General features: G+C 44.9%; 1 protein-coding gene across 1 annotated transcript in view; it reads left to right on the forward strand.

Annotated features, from left to right (window-relative positions):
- The first annotated feature begins 775 nt into the window (after positions 1 to 775).
- Positions 776 to 18,069, forward strand: part of LOC106592470 (uncharacterized) — a 66,693-nt gene continuing 49,399 nt past the window's right edge. The window contains exons 1-3 of the mRNA XM_045722383.1: positions 776 to 849; positions 9,174 to 9,206; positions 10,397 to 10,531. Coding sequence (XP_045578339.1) covers positions 776 to 849; positions 9,174 to 9,206; positions 10,397 to 10,531 — 242 coding nt within the window. The remainder of the gene's footprint in view (positions 850 to 9,173; positions 9,207 to 10,396; positions 10,532 to 18,069) is intronic.

An 18,069-nucleotide genomic window follows, 5' to 3' on the forward strand; every position in this document is an offset into this window, starting at 1 on the left:
TTGTGTCTGTGAGTAGGCTATCCATGAACTATCCATTAACAATTATGTTTGTTGAAATAAAGTTATGCCGACAGAAAATTCCCAGTTGTCCTAATGGGAAATCAGCATGCAGTTGTCTGGACTTCACAAAGCCATGGAAGTGAACAGACAATGAAACACTGACACAGTTGCAATGTTATTCCCAATGGATTGGCTGAGTTGCTGAAAACATCGGACTCCTCTTCCTGGTGGCAAAACAAATTAACCTTCTGCACGTGTGTGTGGGATTCTCTACTTTATAATATTTTTCTCCCTCTGCTGCCGCTTCCCCCTCCTGTGTGTGTGTGAAGTTGGGAGAGTTAGTTAAGTGTTCAGGATGGATATTGTTTTTTAATAATCTTTAGATACAGTGTTATTACTATTATAATACTCATAAAGGCTGCTATTCTACTTGGAATGTAAATAAAAAATATAGAGGAAACCATTTGTCCACAACACAACAGTCTTTGATCCGTTCTCAGCTTGCATGTCTCACAGCATCTGTAACATCAATGGTTTTTAGCTCTATGGAAGAGGCATCGGATTCGCTAGCACACCCTCAGGTTATTCATAAAACCAATATGATGTATAATTACGTTACTCATAAAAATCGATATGATATTGATTTCAGTTTGAAAAAAATGCAACTGACATCGATATAGAGTTTCCATATCGGTGCCCAACACTAAGAGCTACACAGATACTGTATGTGTATTATGTATACTGTACAGCCACAGTTGTCATTAATCATTGTACTATGTCTTTCTACTCATACAGCCTGAGTAAGCCCATATTCAGGAGCAGAGTACAGAACATCGTCTCTCCAGAAAGGTGTGTATCAGTATTTTACTGTCCCATCATTCACCATTTGGCTGGCAACCCAAACTCCATGCTCCTGGCCAAACTCTACGCCACGCCCATGGGCGTTAGTTTCTTCACCGCAATGAATCTGGCTCTGAGTACATCAGCAACAATTTCTAGAACAAAATAATTAGTGGAATTTTAATGTCGTTTTTTTTATCCACATGGATGAAAATCTCTTGCACATTTAACTGCCAACCCAGACCCAACCCCTTCCCCTCCCCAAACACAAGGACACAGACAAACAGTTAAATATTCCACCAGACCAGCCATCAAACCGCAGACTCCAATCTCAAGCAGACAAAATCCATTTATCAACAGACAACATGCAAAAAAAACTCTAGATCACCGCTATTCTACACACAGAGACACATACAAAGCTCTTCCTCACCTTGCATTTGGCAAATTTGGCCATAACACCATCCTCTTAATTTCTGTTTACAAGCAAAAACTAAAACAAGATGTACCAGCGATACGGAAGTTGTCCATAGCAGACAGTAAGTTTCAGGACTGTTTTGCACCGATTGGATTATGCATCGACAACGTCGTCCCCACAGTGACCGTACGTACATATCCTAAACAACAGTCATGGATTAAAGGCAACATCTGCACTAAGCTAAAGGCTAGAGCTACCGCTTTCAAAGAGTGGGACACTAATCCAGAAATCTCACAAAGTCCTCAGACGAACCATCAAACAGGCAAAGCATCAATACAGGATTAAGATTGAATCCTACTACACCGGCTCTGTTGCTCGTCAGATGTGGCAGGGCTTGGAAACTATTACGGATTATAAAGGGAAACCCAGACGCAAGCTGCACCAGTGACGCGAGCCTAACAACCAAGCTAAATGCCTTCTATGCTCGCTTCGAGGCAAGCAACACTGAACCATGAATGAGAGCACCAGCTGTTATGTACAACTGTGTGATTACACTCTCCGTAGCCAATGTGAGTAAGACCTTTAAACAGGTTAACATTCACAAGGCTGCAGGACAGGGATGGATTACCACGACATGTACTCAGAGCATGCGCTGACCAGCTGGCAAGTATCTTCACTGACATTTTCAACCTCTCCATGGCCCAGTCTGTAATGTCCAGATGTTTCAAGCAGACCACCATAATCCCCATACCCAAGAACGCCAAGTTAAGCCGTCTGTCGTTCTGCCCCTGAGCAAGGCAGTTAACTCACTGTTCCCCGGGTGCTGATGATGTGGATGTTGAGTAATGCAGCCCCCAGCAGCTCTCGGATTCAGAGGGGTTGGGTTACATGCGGAAGACACATTTCAGTTGAACGCATTCAGTTGTACTACCAATGAAGTATCCCCTTTTCCTTCTAAATGACTATTGCACCGTAGCACTCACATTTGTGTCCATGAAATCGTTTGAAAGGCTGGTCATGGCTCATATCAACACCATCATCCCAGACACCCTGGACCCACTCCAATTTGCATACTGTCCCAACAGATCCATATATGACGCAATCTCTATTGTACTCCACACTGCCCTTTCCCACCTGGACAAAAGGAACACTTATGTGAGAATGCTGTTCAATGACTACAGCTCAGTGTTTAACACCATAGTGCCCTCCAAGCTCCTCACTAATCTAAGGACCCAGGGAATAAACACCTCCCTCTGAAATCGACCACTGGACTTCCTGAAGGGCCGCACCCAGGTTGTGAGGTTTGGCAAAAACAAATCCGCCATGCTGAGCCTCAACACGGGGGCCCCTTAGGGGTGTGTGCTTAGCCTTCTCCTGTTCTCCCTGTTCACCCAGGACTGCGTGGCCGCACATGACTCCAACACCATCATTAAGTTTGCCAATGACACGGCGCTGATCACTGACGACGACGAGACAGCTTAGAGACCTGGCAGTTTGGTGCCAGGACAAAAACCTCTCCCTCAACATCAGCAAGACAAAGGAGCTGATCATGGATTACAGGAAACTGAGGGTTGAGATGAACTGGCACCAGAGGGGTGTGGTGCCAGTGCCCGCAGTGGGGGTAGTGGAAGAGGACTGGGGCCTTTGTGGAGTGATGGAGGTTGAACCTTCAGTACAGGCAGCATTAGAGACAGCAGTGGGGGGGAATCCTCATCTTCTCTGTGGGGAATAACATAATTAATATAAAGGGATCAATATTGCTGTAAGATCATTACAGTTGACACATTTTACAAATCTACATTACTGTAATTCAAAATAAATACACAAAAAAAATGACACTTTGTTACAAATTCCCTGCTGGTGACATTAAGCACATCATCTCCTTCAGTGAGCTCCCTTCCCATACTGGACGTAGCAGGTCAAGGGCATTATAAACTGGCCCTCACAACTGGCCAGGTGAGAGAGAGCAGCAGCAAGATCAGCTCTGTCCACAAAGCATCTCAGATTAGGAGTGCTGATCTAGGAGCAGTTTTCCATCATAATGAATACGATTATTTGGACAATGTCTGGACAGTGCTTCACACAGAGGTGTGAAACACACACACACACACACACACAAACAATGCAAACAATGGGACACAGAGACAAACGAGCCACAAGAGGGATGGGAAGTCCAGTCCAATCCTCTCTCTCCTCCCTCTGGAAGCATGCAGTGGTACTGTCAGGAGGGATGGGATGACAACGGGCCAAAAGAGTAAAGACATACTGGGCTAAAATGTACGAGTGAAATTAATTAACTTGTCAAATTAAAAGATTTGAATGTAGCTTTAACACATGAATACATACAGCTATCTGAAATGATTGATAATGTCATGAAAATGTAAAAAAAACACCAAATAAATGTAATATTATCTAAAGAATGAGTCTATACATCATAAATCAATGTGAGAATCTAAACATTTGCCTTTGCCTGGCCACAGCTTCTTCTGCAACGAGGTAACTAGACTGTTTCACATAGTACTTTGTCAGCTTTAAAGTTTGCTGTTCGCCAGTTTACCAGTTCTACCAGTTGAGCTTGAGTCTGCAGATATTTCCCATCTGTAAATATCCTCACTGTCAATCAGCTTTACTCCAGAGTTTTATGTGTTGACTTTGTGTCTGTATTCTGTTTGTACATTGTCTATTGCTGGCAGCAGCTATTCATTAAGTTACATTACAGGTAGGCCTATGTGCAAATGTACTTGTCAAATAAAGTGATTCTGATACCAGTATTTATGTGTTTCCTGATGTGGAAGAGCCTGGGGGTCACTGTTAAGATCCTCTTTTTCCACAATGATTCTTAAATTTGACTTTGGTTGCCATTTACTTCAAATTCCTTTTTCATGTTACACTTCGTCAATCTTGGAAAGATACATACATTTCGTGGCGACAGGTAGTGGTTAGAGCGTTGGGCCAGTAACCGAAAATGTTGCTAGATCTAATCCCTGAGCTGACAATGTAAAGTTTAGTCATTCTGCCCCTGAACAAGGCAGTTCCTAGGCTGTTCCTAGGCTGTTATTGTAAATAAGAATTTGTTCTTAACTGACTTGCCCAGTTAAATAAAGGTTAAATAAAAAATATACAAAAATTGTCTTACGTGACATTAGATAGTGTGACAGCCATTTGCTCTGATCTGTCTATTCTGTCGAGATACATAATAAAAATGTTGAGTTACGAAGAGTACCAGTTTGGACACACCTACTCATTCCAGGATTTTTCTTTATTTTTACTATTTTCTACATTGTAGAATAATAGTAAAGACATCACAACTATGAAATAACACATATGGAATCAGTTAAGAACAAATTATTATTTACAAGGACAGCCTACTCCTTCTTCCCCGTCAGGGAATTGAACCCCGGTCTCCTGTCCGCACTACACAGGGATTCTTTAGCTAAATAGCCCAGTACTGTACTGCCGACCGTCACGTTGTACAGGCGCCACATTTTCCGTTCCATCCTAACAGAAACTGTCACGATTCCCACCGACGGTGGCGCCCCCCTCCTGCTCGGGTGGCGCTTGGAGGTCGTCGTCACCAGCCTATTAGCTGCCACCGATTCCCTTTTTGGTTTTCCCTTTTTTGGGTTTTGGGCACCTGTGTTCAGTTTAGTTAATTAGCGGGGTTATTTAATTTAGCTGGCCCGCTTCCGTGTTGTGCGGGATTGTTTCTTGTCAGACAGCTTATGTTCGTGTCGGCGTTGTTTTACGCCGTATTTGTTTTCTCCCCTGTGTTTGGGAACATTTGTTTTTGTGTGAGTGTATATTAAAAACACCACTACCCTGTGTTCGCTGCTTCCTGCGCCTCATTCCTCCACCACGACTACCAAGCCGTAACAGAAACCCAGAGTTTTTTTTATTTTTCATGGAATAGAAAACACCGTATTATTAATCAAATGAATTACTAGTCAAAAGTTACCAACCCCAAATCAGTCCTCCACAAACGTTTCATCGTTTAATCGTCAAATGATTATAAATGACGTGGCACACGCCGTAGTGCAGACTTTTGGTCTTCCACCAATACCAAACCAATCAGGTGGTTGTTTTCGAAGCTTTGGACGTCATTGAACACATGTTTACGATAAAGCGATACAAGCATCGGCATAATGCTTGTACAAGCATAATAAACTGCTTAGCGATTTCGATGCAGGTGTAACGGTCGTCGTATGAAAGGGACCAAGGCGCAGCGGGTTGTGTGCTCATGTTAACTTTTAATATAGAACACTGAAAACCAGCCCCACGCAATAGACTGGAGACGTCAGACACGTCGGACACTCTGGACGGGGCACTGTCGTCTGAAGCTCTGGACGGGGCACTGTCGTCGGACACTCTGGACGGGGCACTATTGTCGGAAGCTCTGGACGGGGCACTGTCGTCGGAAGCTCTGGACGGGGCACTGTCGTCGGAAGCTCTGGACGGGGCACTGTCGTCGGAAGCTCTGGACGGGGAACTGTCGTCGGAAGCTCTGGACGGGGCACTGTCGTCGGAAGCTCTGGACGGGGCACTGTCGTCGGAAGCTCTGGACGGGGCACTGTCGTCGGAAGCTCTGGACAGGGCACTGTCGTCGGAAGCTCTGGACGGGGACTGCGCACTGAAAGCCTGATGCGTGGGGCTGGTAGTGGAGGTACCAGACTGGAGACACGCACCCCAAGGCTAGTGCGGAGAGCAGGAACAGGACGAGTTGGACTGGGCTGACGCACTGGAGGCCTGGTGTGTGGGGCTAGTACTGGAGATGCCAGACTGGATACACGCACCTCAAGGCTAGTGCAGGGAGCAGGAACAGGACGATTTGGACTGGGCTGACGCACTGGAGGCCTGGTGCGTGGTGCTGGCTTTGGATGTGCCAGACTGGATACACGCACCTCAGGGCTAGTGCGAGGAGCAGGAACAGGATACACTGGACCGTGAAGGCACACTGGCGGTCTTGAGCGCAGTACTGGTACCACCCTTACTGGCTGGATGCCCGCTTCCCCCTGGTAAATGCGGGGCGCTGGCACCGCGCACACCGGCCTGTGAATGCTCGGCCTCGACGCCGTGCACATCACCCCATAGCACGGGGCCTGACCAGTAACAAGCTGCCTCCGATAAGCACCTGGAGTTGGCTTGGGGCTTAACCCTGGCCCAGCCAAACTACCCATGTGCCCCTCCCCAAAAAATTATTGGGGCTGCCTCTCATGCATCCTCCGTTGGGCCCGCACTTCGCTCCACTTTCGTCGTTCCTCCCTCGCTGTCTCCACCTGTTTCCATGGCAGGGTCTTGTCCCCTGCCATTACCTCCTCCCATGTCCAAAATGTCCTCCACTCCCTTCTCTCCCTGGCCCAGGATCCTTCCTCTTCCTGGGCCCCGCTGCTTGGTCCGCTGGTGGTGGGAAGTTCTGTAACGGTCGTCGTATGAAAGGGACCAAGGCGCAGTGGGTTGAGTGCTCATGTTAACTTTTAATATAGAACACTGAAAACACAAAACAATATACAAACCTCAATCACTCTAACTTAACCTCGATGGGCTAGGCGGGACGAATTCGTCCCACCTACGTAACAGCCACTTGAAGCCTGTGGCGCGATTTTCAAAACCTTAAAAATCCTATTACTTCAATTTCTCAAACATATGACTATTTTACAGCTATTTAAAGACAAGATTCTCGTTAATCTAACCACACTGTCCGATTTCAAAAAGGCTTTACAACGAAAGCAAAACATTAGATTATGTCAGCAGAGTACCAAGCCAGAAATAATCAGACACCCATTTTTCAAGCTAGCATATAATGTCACAAAAACCCAGAAGACAGCTAAATGCAACACTAACCTTTGATGATCTTCATCAGATGACAACCCTAGGACATTATGTTATACAATACATGCATGTTTTGTTCAATCAAGTTCATATTTATATCAAAAACCAGCTTTTTACATTAGCATGTGACGTTCAGAACTAGCATACCCCCGCAAACTTCCGGGAATTCGCTAACATTTTACTAAATTACTCATGATAAACGTTCACAAAAAGCATAACAATTATTTTAAGAATTATAGATACAGACCTCCTCTATGCACTCGATATGTCCGATTTTAAAATAGCTTTTTGGTGAAAGCACATTTTGCAATATTCTAAGTACATAGCCCAGGCATCACGGGCTAGCTATTTAGACACCCGGCAAGTTTAGCACTCACCATAATCATATTTACTATTATAAAAGTTTGATTACCTTTTGTTGTCTTCGTCAGAATGCACTCCCAGGACTGCTACTTCAATAACAAATGTTGGTTTGGTCCAAAATAATCCATCGTTATATCCGAATAGCGGCGTTTTGTTCGTGCGTTCCAGACACTATCCGAAATGGTAAAGAAGGGTCGTGCGTATGGCGCAATTCGTGACAAAAAAATTCTAAATATTCCATTACCGTACTTCGAAGCATGTCAACCGCTGTTTAAAATCAATTTTTATGCCATTTTTCTCGTAGAAAAGCGATAATATTCCGACCGGGAATCTCCTTTTCGGCAAACAGAAGAAAAAATCACAAAGACGGGGGCGGTCAGGTCACGCGCCTAAGCCCAGAGTCCCTTGATCGGCCACTTGAGAAAGGTGATAATGTGTTTCAGCCTGGGGCTGGGATGACGACATTCAGGTTTTTCCCGGTCTCTGAGCGCCTATGGACGACGTAGGAAGTGTCACGTTAGAGCAGAGATCCTTAGTAAAAGATAGAGATGGCAAAGAAGTTCCAGAAATGGTCAGACAGGCCACTTCCTGTAAAGGAATCTCTCAGGTTTTGACCTGCCATTTGAGTTCTGTTATACTCACAGACACCATTCAAACAGTTTTAGAAACTTTAGGGTATTTTCTATCCATATGTAATAAGTATATGCATATTCTAGTTACTGGGTAGGAGTGGTAACCAGATTAAATCGGGTACGTTTTTTATCCAGCCGTGTCAATACTGCCCCCTAGCCCTAACAGGTTAAAGAGTCTTAACGTAACTAAATCTCACAGCCTCTGGAGAACACACCACTACCTAATTACCAACCCCCCAAATCAGTTCTCCACAAACTTCATGTTTACGTCCAAGGGTGAAACCACGTGGATTAAAAAACTACACGGAAATTATACAAATGTTATTATCGCAACCACCCTTATACATTTTTTTAAAAAGCAACCTAGATTAGACTGGGTTGACTGGAACGAACTACAAAAATCTCTGAAACTGGAAACACTTATCTCCCTCACTGGCTTTAAGCACCAGCTGTCAGAGCAGCTCACAGATCACTGAAACCGTACATAGCCCATCTATAATTTAGCCCAAACTACTACCTCTTCCCCTACTGGATTTATTTATTTTATTTCTTTTATTTTGCTCCTTTGCACACCATTATTTCTATTTCTACTTTGCACTTTCTTCTACTACAAATCTACCATTCCAGTGTTTTACTTGCTATATTGTATTTACTTTGCCACCATGGTCTTTTTTTGCCTTTACCTCCCTTATCTCACCTCATTTGCTCACATTGTACATAGACTTATTTTTCTACTGTATCATTGACTGTATGTTTGTTTTACTCCATTTGTAACTCTTTGTTGTTGTATGTTGTCGAACTGCTTTTCTTTATCTTGGCCAGGTCGCAATTGTAAATGAGAACTTGTTCTCAACTTGCCTACCTGGTTAAATAAAGGTGAAACAAAATAAAATAAAAAAATTAACTACTATCCTATTATTCAATTTTTTTATGAATTATTATCCAAAAAACAGATATCAAAAGGTTCTCCACAGTCCAAAAAGGTTTCCCTTATAGTGATGTTAAAAACCCTTTTTGGTACTAGCACCTTTTTTTGAGAGAGCAATAACATCAGCGCATATCTTCATTAACTAATGAATTACATTTTGTTCTCCCAGGCTATTGTACAAGCAGCCCAGTGTCTTGGTGGGGTGAGTAGTGTTGTTATCTTATGTTAGTTACTTATCATTGTTAACTTCCACATCAGCGTGTAGCCTAGTATACCACACATCTTTTCAAGGACCTTTATTTGCAAAACAATTGAGATAATAATCAGTACAACACATTCCAGCTTGATCTGTATATCTGTAAACATTGAGATCATAATCAGTACCACACATTCCAGCTTGATCTGTATATCTGTAAAGATTGAGATCATAATCAGTACCACACATTCCAGCTTGATCTGTATATCTGTAAACATTGAGATCATAATCAGTACAACACAGTCAGGCTTGATCTGTATATCTGTAAACATTGAGATCATAATCAGTACCACACATTCCAGCTTGATCTGTATATCTGTAAACATTGAGATCATAATCAGTACAACACAGTCAGGCTTGATCTGTATATCTGTAAACATTGAGATCATAATAAGTACAATACAGTCAGGCTTGATCTGTATATCTGTAAACATTGAGATCATAATCAGTACAACACAGTCAGGCTTGATCTGTATATCTGTAAACATTGAGATCATAATCAGTACAATACAGTCAGGCTTGATCTGTATATCTGTAAACATTGAGATCATAATCAGTACAATACAGTCAGGCTTGATCTGTATATCTGTAAACATTGAGATCATAATCAGTACCACACATTCCAGCTTGATCTGTATATCTGTAAACATTGAGATCATAATCAGTACCACACATTCCAGCTTGATCTGTATATCTGTAAACATTGAGATCATAATCAGTACAACACAGTCAGGCTTGATCTGTATATCTGTAAACATTGAGATCATAATCAGTACCACACAGTCAGGCTTGATCTGTATATCTGTAAACATTGAGATCATAATCAGTACCACACAGTCAGGCTTGATCTGAATATCTGTAAACATTGAGATCATAATCAGTACCACACAGTCAGGCTTGATCTGAATATCTGTAAACATTGAGATCATAATCAGTACAACACAGTCAGGCTTGATCTGTATATCTGTAAACATTGAGATCATAATCAGTACAACACAGTCAGGCTTGATCTGTATATCTGTAAACATTGAGATCATAATCAGTACAACACAGTCAGGTTTGATCTGTATATCTGTAAACATTGAGATCATAATCAGTACAACACAGTCAGGCTTGATCTTGTTCTGTTTCTTTAGTCGTACTGATGTGGTGGCAGTCACCCCATGGTTGGCACCCATCGTCTGGGAAGGAACCTTTGACCCTAACCTCGTCGACATAATCTACAAGTCCATGAACCTCACCATAGCAACAACAGTGTTTGCCGTTGGAAAGTGAGTAGCCTACAACTTTTCCAAAATATTCAAAAGGGAAGTTAAACTATCATTATTTTTACAACATTGAAACTACACTGAGTGTACAAACATTATGAACACGTGCTTTCTCCATAACAGACTGACTAGGTGAATCCAGGTGAAAGCTATGATCCCTTATTGATGTCACTTGTTAAATCCACTTCAATCAGTGTAGACGAAGGGGAGGAGACAGGTTAAAGAAGGATTGTTAAGCCTCGACACAATTGAGACATGGATTGTGTATGTGTGCCATTCCGATGGTGAATGGGCAAGACAACAAAAAACCACTCAGTGTATGAGAACATAACCAGCTAATGTCACATGGCAGGTAATACAATATCATGATGTCATGATTCACAGCTTGGCTAAGATTTGAATAACTGTACTACTTTGTTTATTTCCTGGTAGACTGTAATTTCTGTTCAGAAACGGTTAAGTATGTCCTATACAGTCCAATGAGAATGACCATACAGTTACAGAGGGTTTCTGGCATCAGAATCGCAGGAGCCTGATACTGCCATTGTGCACTTGAGCAAGGCACCTTAAACCCTTATGTTATGTACAGGTAACTGACAAAATAGTGGAAAACACTAGTAAATGAGGGATACAAAGTATATTGAATGTAGGTGCTTCCACACAGGTGTGGTTTCTGAGTTAATTAAGCAATGAACATCCCATTATGCTAACGGTCATGTATAAAAAGGCTGGGCTGACCATTATGCCCCCAGATCAACAATGCCCCCATTTACAGGGCACAAGTGGTCACCTAATGGTTTGATGAGCATGAAAACGATGTAAACCATATGCCAGTCACCAGATCTCAATCCAAATGAGCCTGAGATAGTGTTTCCACCACCATCAACAAAACACCAAATTTCAGACACTTGTAGAATCTTTGCCAAGGTGCATTAGAGCTGTTCTGGTGGCTGGTGGTGGACCAAGGTGGCTGGTGGTGGCCCAATGTGGCTGGTGGTGGCCAAAGGTGGCTGGTGGTGGCCCAAGGTGGCTCGTGGTGGCCCAACTCTCTATTAAGTACCCTTTATGTTGATGTTTCCTATATTTTGTCAGTTACCTGTGTGTCTTTAAATTCTGACAGATACGTCCGCCTTCTCCAAGATTTCCTGGAGACAGCAGAGAAGCACTTCATGGTCGACTTCAACGTGCGCTACTACGTTTTCACTGATCGTCCCGATGATGTTCCATCAGTGAACCTGTCCCAGGGGAGACATTTGAGTGTGATCCAGGTCCCAGGTTCAAACCGCTGGCAGGAGATATCAGCCCGGAGGATGGAGATCATTCAGACAGCCATCGAACGTCAGATCAGCAGGGAGGCCGACTACATCTTCTGTCTGGACGTGGACAGCAAGTTCCACGCTCGCTGGGGGGCCGAGTCTCTGGGCAGGCTGGTTGCTGTGATTCACCCATGGTTTTACCAGGCGACCCGTGACCTCTTCACATATGAACGGCGCCCAGCCTCGACAGCCTACATCCCCATGGATGAGGGAGACTACTACTACGCCGGGGCTGTGTTCGGAGGGTCCGTGGAGGATGTGTACACACTAACAAAGGTATGTCAGAATCAGCTTGAAGAGGACGCGAGGAATTCCATCGAGGCTGCCTGGCAGGAGGAGAGTCACCTCAACAGGTACCTGCTTTACAACAAGCCCAGCAAGCTGTTGTCTCCAGAGTACCAGTGGGATGACAAGAAGACCAAAACCAATGAGGTCAAAGTCATTCGCTTCTCTTCTGTCATTAAAAACTATGCTGAAATTCGTCCCAATGTATAGGACTAGGAATTGGATATTCAACCGGCCGAAAAAAAACTTAATTGATTATGGTTAATGTTAGGTTAATTTCAGGTATTGCTTCACTGAGGTTTGGGTTAAGGTTAGGGAAAGGCATAAAATGTCACATTGGGTATACAGATGTCTGGCGCCATTCATTTTCTGTTGGTGAAATACATAACCTTTGTTTTATACCCTGATGAAGACAGCTTGGCTGTCCAAACGTTGGATATTACATTTTTGCATCTGAGCTCCTAGAGTGTGCGGTCTCCTTTATTTTCATGAAATATATATACTAACATAAAACTACTATTTTTAATGTACTATATATATATATCAGTCACTGTTGTAGTTTAGGGATAATAACGTTCTTCATTTATAGGAAAATATATATATTTTATAACCTTATTCATCCTGTATTCTGTAGATTATCTATTGTGTATGTTGATTACTGGGAAAAATCTAAAAAGTTTTTTTTTAAATACGATTATGTGTATTTTTCTTGAAATAAATATTTAACCGCTTTCAGAATGTTTGTGTTATTTCACTACTTGTTATATTTTCTATAGCCTAACTAAAAACAACATCTCCCCTGTTACAACGATATGCGGTGTATGAGTAACAAACCAGTGGTTTAGTGGAGAAATAGGGAATGTTAAATGGATTCCATCTATAGATTTGTACATCAGACAAGACACAGTGGTGGACTGAATTTCCATTAAGAAAAACTTCAGCATAATGTCAAAGTGGACCTGGCATTCCTGTCCAGAAACAACCCTAACCACAATACATATACTGTAAACTGTAAGAAAACACAGAAAAATACCCTTTTAAAAGGTAATATGGATAATTCCCTTCCTTGTGTAAAAACATCCTGCCAATGTCAAGGCAAAAGGGAAAATCCTTCAATTCAAGTCATACCATCTAATCAATGTTATGTGAGGGATAATCAACGAGGGGCTATGGGTTCAATGGAAAATAATGAACAACGTGGAAGGTGCCTTCCGTGACCCGCTTGAGGATTAGATTTGACAATGTAAAAACACAATACAACCACAGATGTATAAAATCCATTTAAAATGATTGAAGATGACAAGTTAAAATTGAAAATACATAAAAACCAAATACGTACACAAAATTATAATATGAAAACAAATAGTTTCATTAATACTACATTGAACAAAAATATAAACTCAACATGCAACAATTGAAAAGATTTTACTGAGTTACAGTTCTTATAAGGAAACCAGTCAATGTAAATTCATTCATCAGGCCCTTATCTATGGATTCAACATGACTGCAAATACAGATATGCATCTGTTGGTCAAAGATAACTTTAAAAAGGTATGGGTGTGGATCAGACAGCTAGTCAGTATCTGGTGTAACCATCATTTGCCTCACACATCTCCTTCGCCTAGAGTTGGTCAGGCTGTTGATTGTGGCATGTGGAATTCTGTTGATGCAAAGCATCCCAAAACATGCTCACTGATTGACATATCTGGTGAGTGTGCAGGCCATGGAAGAATTGAGACATGCACAGCTTCCTGGAATTGTGTACAGATCCTTGCGACATGGGGCCGTGCATAATAATGCTGAAACATGAGGTGATGGCGGCGGATGAATGGCACGACAAGGGGCCTCAGGATCTCGTCAAGGTATCTCTATGCATTCAAATTACCATTGATAAAATGCAATTGTGTTCATTGTAGTTTATGCCTGCCCATACCATAACCCCCCTGCCACCGTGGGACACTCTGTTCACAACGTTGACATCAACAAACCACTTACCAATACGACACCAAACACGCTGTCTGCCATCTGCCCGGTACAGTTGAAACCAGGATTCATCTGTGAAGAGCACATTTCTCCAGCTGCCAGTGGCCATCAAAGGTGAGCATTTGTCCACTGAAGTCAGTTACAATGCCGAACTGCAGTCAGGTCAAAATACCGGCGAGGTCGACGAACACGCAGATGAGCTCCCCTGACGCGGTTTCTGACAGTTTGAGCACAAATTCTTTGGTTGTGCAAACCCACAGTTTCATCAGCTGTCCGGGTGGCTGGTCTCAGATGATCCAGCAGGTGAAGAAGCCGGATGTGGAGCTCCTGTGCAGGTGTGGTCAGACATGTTCTACAGTTGTGAGACCTGTTGGATGTCCTGCCAAATTCTCTAAAATGACATTGGAGGTGGCTTATGGTTGAGAAGTTTACATTAAATTATCTGGCCACAGCACTGTTGGACATTCCTGCAGTCAGCATGACAATTGCATGCTCCCTCAAAACTTAAGACGTCTGTGGCTTTATGCTGTGTGACAAATCTGCACATTTTAGAGTGGCCTTTTATTGTCCCCAGCAGAATGTACACCTGTATAATGATCATGCTGTTTAATCAGCTTCTTGATATGCCACACCTGTCAGGTGGATGGATTATCTTGTCAAAGGAGAAATGCTCACTAACAAGGATGCATATAAATTTGTGCACAACATGTTGAGAGAAATAAGCTTTTTGTGTGTATGGAACATTTCTGGGATCTTTGACTTTACATGTTGTGTTTATATTTTTGTTCAGAATATTATACTTTCTCTTAGCCTGTTCTGTCTTAAAACATTCCTTAAGGCTTGCCTTATAACTTAATAACTTATGGATGGATTTTGATCTGTTTTGGTACACAACTCCATTCCTCTGCACAAGTGTTAAGGAAATAGCTTTTTCCAGCCAGGCTCCTATAGTGCAGCGGTCTGATATTGGAAACACTGGCTCTGGTGTGATGGCTATGAGAGTCTGTAATGAAATTAAAATAACCAGACAGGTAACTGTCACAGGATCCAACGAAAGTGCCGCCCCTCCTCGAACGGGCGGCGCTCGGCGGTCGTCGTTGCCGGCCTATTAGCTGCCACCGATAGTTGTTTCTGTGTCTTTTGGTTTTGTCTGTCTGTTCCACACCTGTTTTGTGTCTGTCATTAGTGGGGCCTTATTTAGTGTGTGTTTTCAGTTGGGGTTTTGTGCGGGATTGTTTATTGTCCACTCAGGACGGTGGGACGTGATTTGTACATTTTCACTGACAGTTTTGTCAGAAGATTTACCGGGCTGCGGCCCTTGCTTTTTGTGCCGTGTGATAATATTTTTAGTGTTTTATGGGAATGTGTTTTTCCCAGGCAGACTGTATGTAGCGCCCTGTGCCTTACGGCCTTTTGTGTGTGTCGATTTATTAAAAGACACTCACCTCCAGCACCTCTGTCTCCTGCATCTGATTCCGCCTCTACACTAGTCCAAGTCAGTCGTGACAGAATCCCGCACCATCACCTATGGAGTCAGCAGGAGCAGAAGCGCCATCCATGGCTGAGCAGGTCTCCCAACATGCCAGCCTCCTTCACCGCCTAGGCTCGGCCATGGATCAGGTGTTGGCCCGGTTGGAGAGCTGGGAGAGAGGTGCCTCCCCAGCCAGACCAGCTCCGGTCCTCACCCTGCGCCCCTACCCACACCCACTGAAGCGGGTGCCGGCGGGATGCGGATTTCACCTCCCAGGGAGTTCGATGGGACGGCCGCTGGGTGCAAGGGGTTCCTGCTCCAACTAGAACTGTACCTGGCGACCGTCCGCCCCCCTCCCTCCGACGAAGAGAGGGTGAGCGTCCTCGTCTCGTGTCTCACGGGTCGAGCCCTGGAATGGGCCAATGCGGTCTGGGATGGTCCAGACTCGGCCCGGGGTGACTACCCTGAGTTCACCCGCCGCTTCCGGGCGGTTTTCGATCATCCCCGGAGGGCAAGGGCGGCGGGTGAGCGACTATTCCATTTGAGACAGGAGACGAGGAGAGCTCAGGATTTCGCATTGGAATTCCGGACTCTCGCCGCTGGATCGGGGTGGAACGAGCGGGCCCTGATAGACCACTATAGGTGCATCCTTCACGAGGACGTCCGCCGGGAGCTGGCTTGTAGGGACAACACCTCCACTCTGGACCAACTGGTGGATTTGTCCATTAGATTGGACAACCTGCTGGCTGCCCGGGGACGTTCCAGTCGGGGCCTGTTCGTTCCGCCTCCCAGTCCTCCCGCTCCACAGCCCATGGAGATAGGGGGGGCTGCATCGAGGAGGACCGGAGGGGGGGTCTCTCCTGCACCCGATATGGGCGCAGAGGACACACTGTGGACCGGTGCTGGAGAGGTCCCTCCGGGAGTTCGGAGGGCAGGCAGAGCACTACTTCGACTCCCCAGGTGAGTCCGCACCAGCCACACCCAGAGCCCCCTGTCGACCACTTGTACACCTCCATTTGTTTTCCTAATTTTCCCCCTCACTTCCAGTATAAGGCGCTAGTCGATTCAGATACAGCTGGGAGTTTTATGGACCGTGGGTTAGCTAAGAGGTTAGGGATTCCCCTGGTTCAGCTGGACCACCCCTTCCACGTGCACGCCCTAGATAGTCGACCGCTAGGGTCAGGCCAAGTAGGGGAGGTCACCGTGCCACTGGTTATGCAGACGTGGGGGGGTCATGAGGAGCGTATCAGCCTGTTCCTCATTGACTCCCCCAGCGTTTCCGGTGGTACTGGGAATCCCCTGGCTAGCCACACACAACCCCCAGATTTCGTGGGGGCAGAGGGCTCTGACGGGGTGGTCGAGGGAGTGCTCAGGTAGGTGCATGGGAGTTTCCATCGGTGTGACTACGGTGGAGAGTCCAGACCAAGTCTCCACCATGCACATTCCCTCAGAGTATGCCGATTTGGCTATCGCTTTCAGTAAGACGAAGGCGACTCTATTACCCCCCCATCGACGAGGGGATTGTGCGATAAACCTCCAGGCCGACGCGGTTCTTCCTAGGAGTCACGTGTATCCTCTGTCTCAGGAGGAGACAGTGGCTATGGATATATACGTCACTGAGTCCTTGACACAGGGATACATTCGGCCCTCTAAGTCCCCCATCTCCTCGAGCTTCTTTTTTGTGAAGAAGAAGGAGGGAGGTCTGCGCCCGTGCATTGACTATAGAGGTCTAAATGCTATCACAGTGGGTTTCAGTTACCCGCTACCTCTCATTGCTACGGCAGTGGAGTCATTTCACGGGGCGCGCTTCTTCACGAAATTGGATCTCAGGAGTGCGTATAACCTGGTGCGTATCTGAGATGGAGACGAGTGGAAAACCGCATTTAGTACCACATCGGGCCATTATGAGTACCTCGTCATGCCGTATGGGTTAAAGAACGCTCCCGCTGTCTTCCAATCCTTTGTGGACGAGGTCCTTAGGGACATGCTCGGGCAGGGTGTGGTGGTGTACATCGATGACATCCTGATCTGCTCCGCCACACGTGCCGAGCATGTGTCCCTGGTGCGTAAAGTGCTTGGGCGGCTGCTGGAGCATAACCTATACGTCAAGTCTGAGAAATGTGAGTTCTTCAAACGAGCCGTCTCATTTCTAGGATATCGCATTTCCACCTCGGGGGTGGAGGTGGAGTGTGACCGTGTGACGGCTGTGCGTAATTGGCCAACCCCAACCACTGTGAAGGAGGTGCAGCGGTTCTTGGGGTTCGCTAATTATTATAGGAAGTTTATCCGGGGTTTTGGCCAGGTGGCAGCTCCCATTATCTCACTGATGAAGGGGGGGCCGGTGCGGCTACGATGGTCAGCAGAGGCGGACAGAGCCTTCCATCGTCTGAAGGTTCTGTTTACCAATGCACCTGTCCTGGCGCAGCCGGACCCCTCTTTCCATTCATAGTGGAGGTGGACGCGTCCGAGGCTGGGGTAGGAGCTGT

Source organism: Salmo salar, chromosome ssa07 (assembly GCF_905237065.1).
Source record: "Salmo salar chromosome ssa07, Ssal_v3.1, whole genome shotgun sequence".
Taxonomy (NCBI): domain Eukaryota; kingdom Metazoa; phylum Chordata; class Actinopteri; order Salmoniformes; family Salmonidae; genus Salmo; species Salmo salar.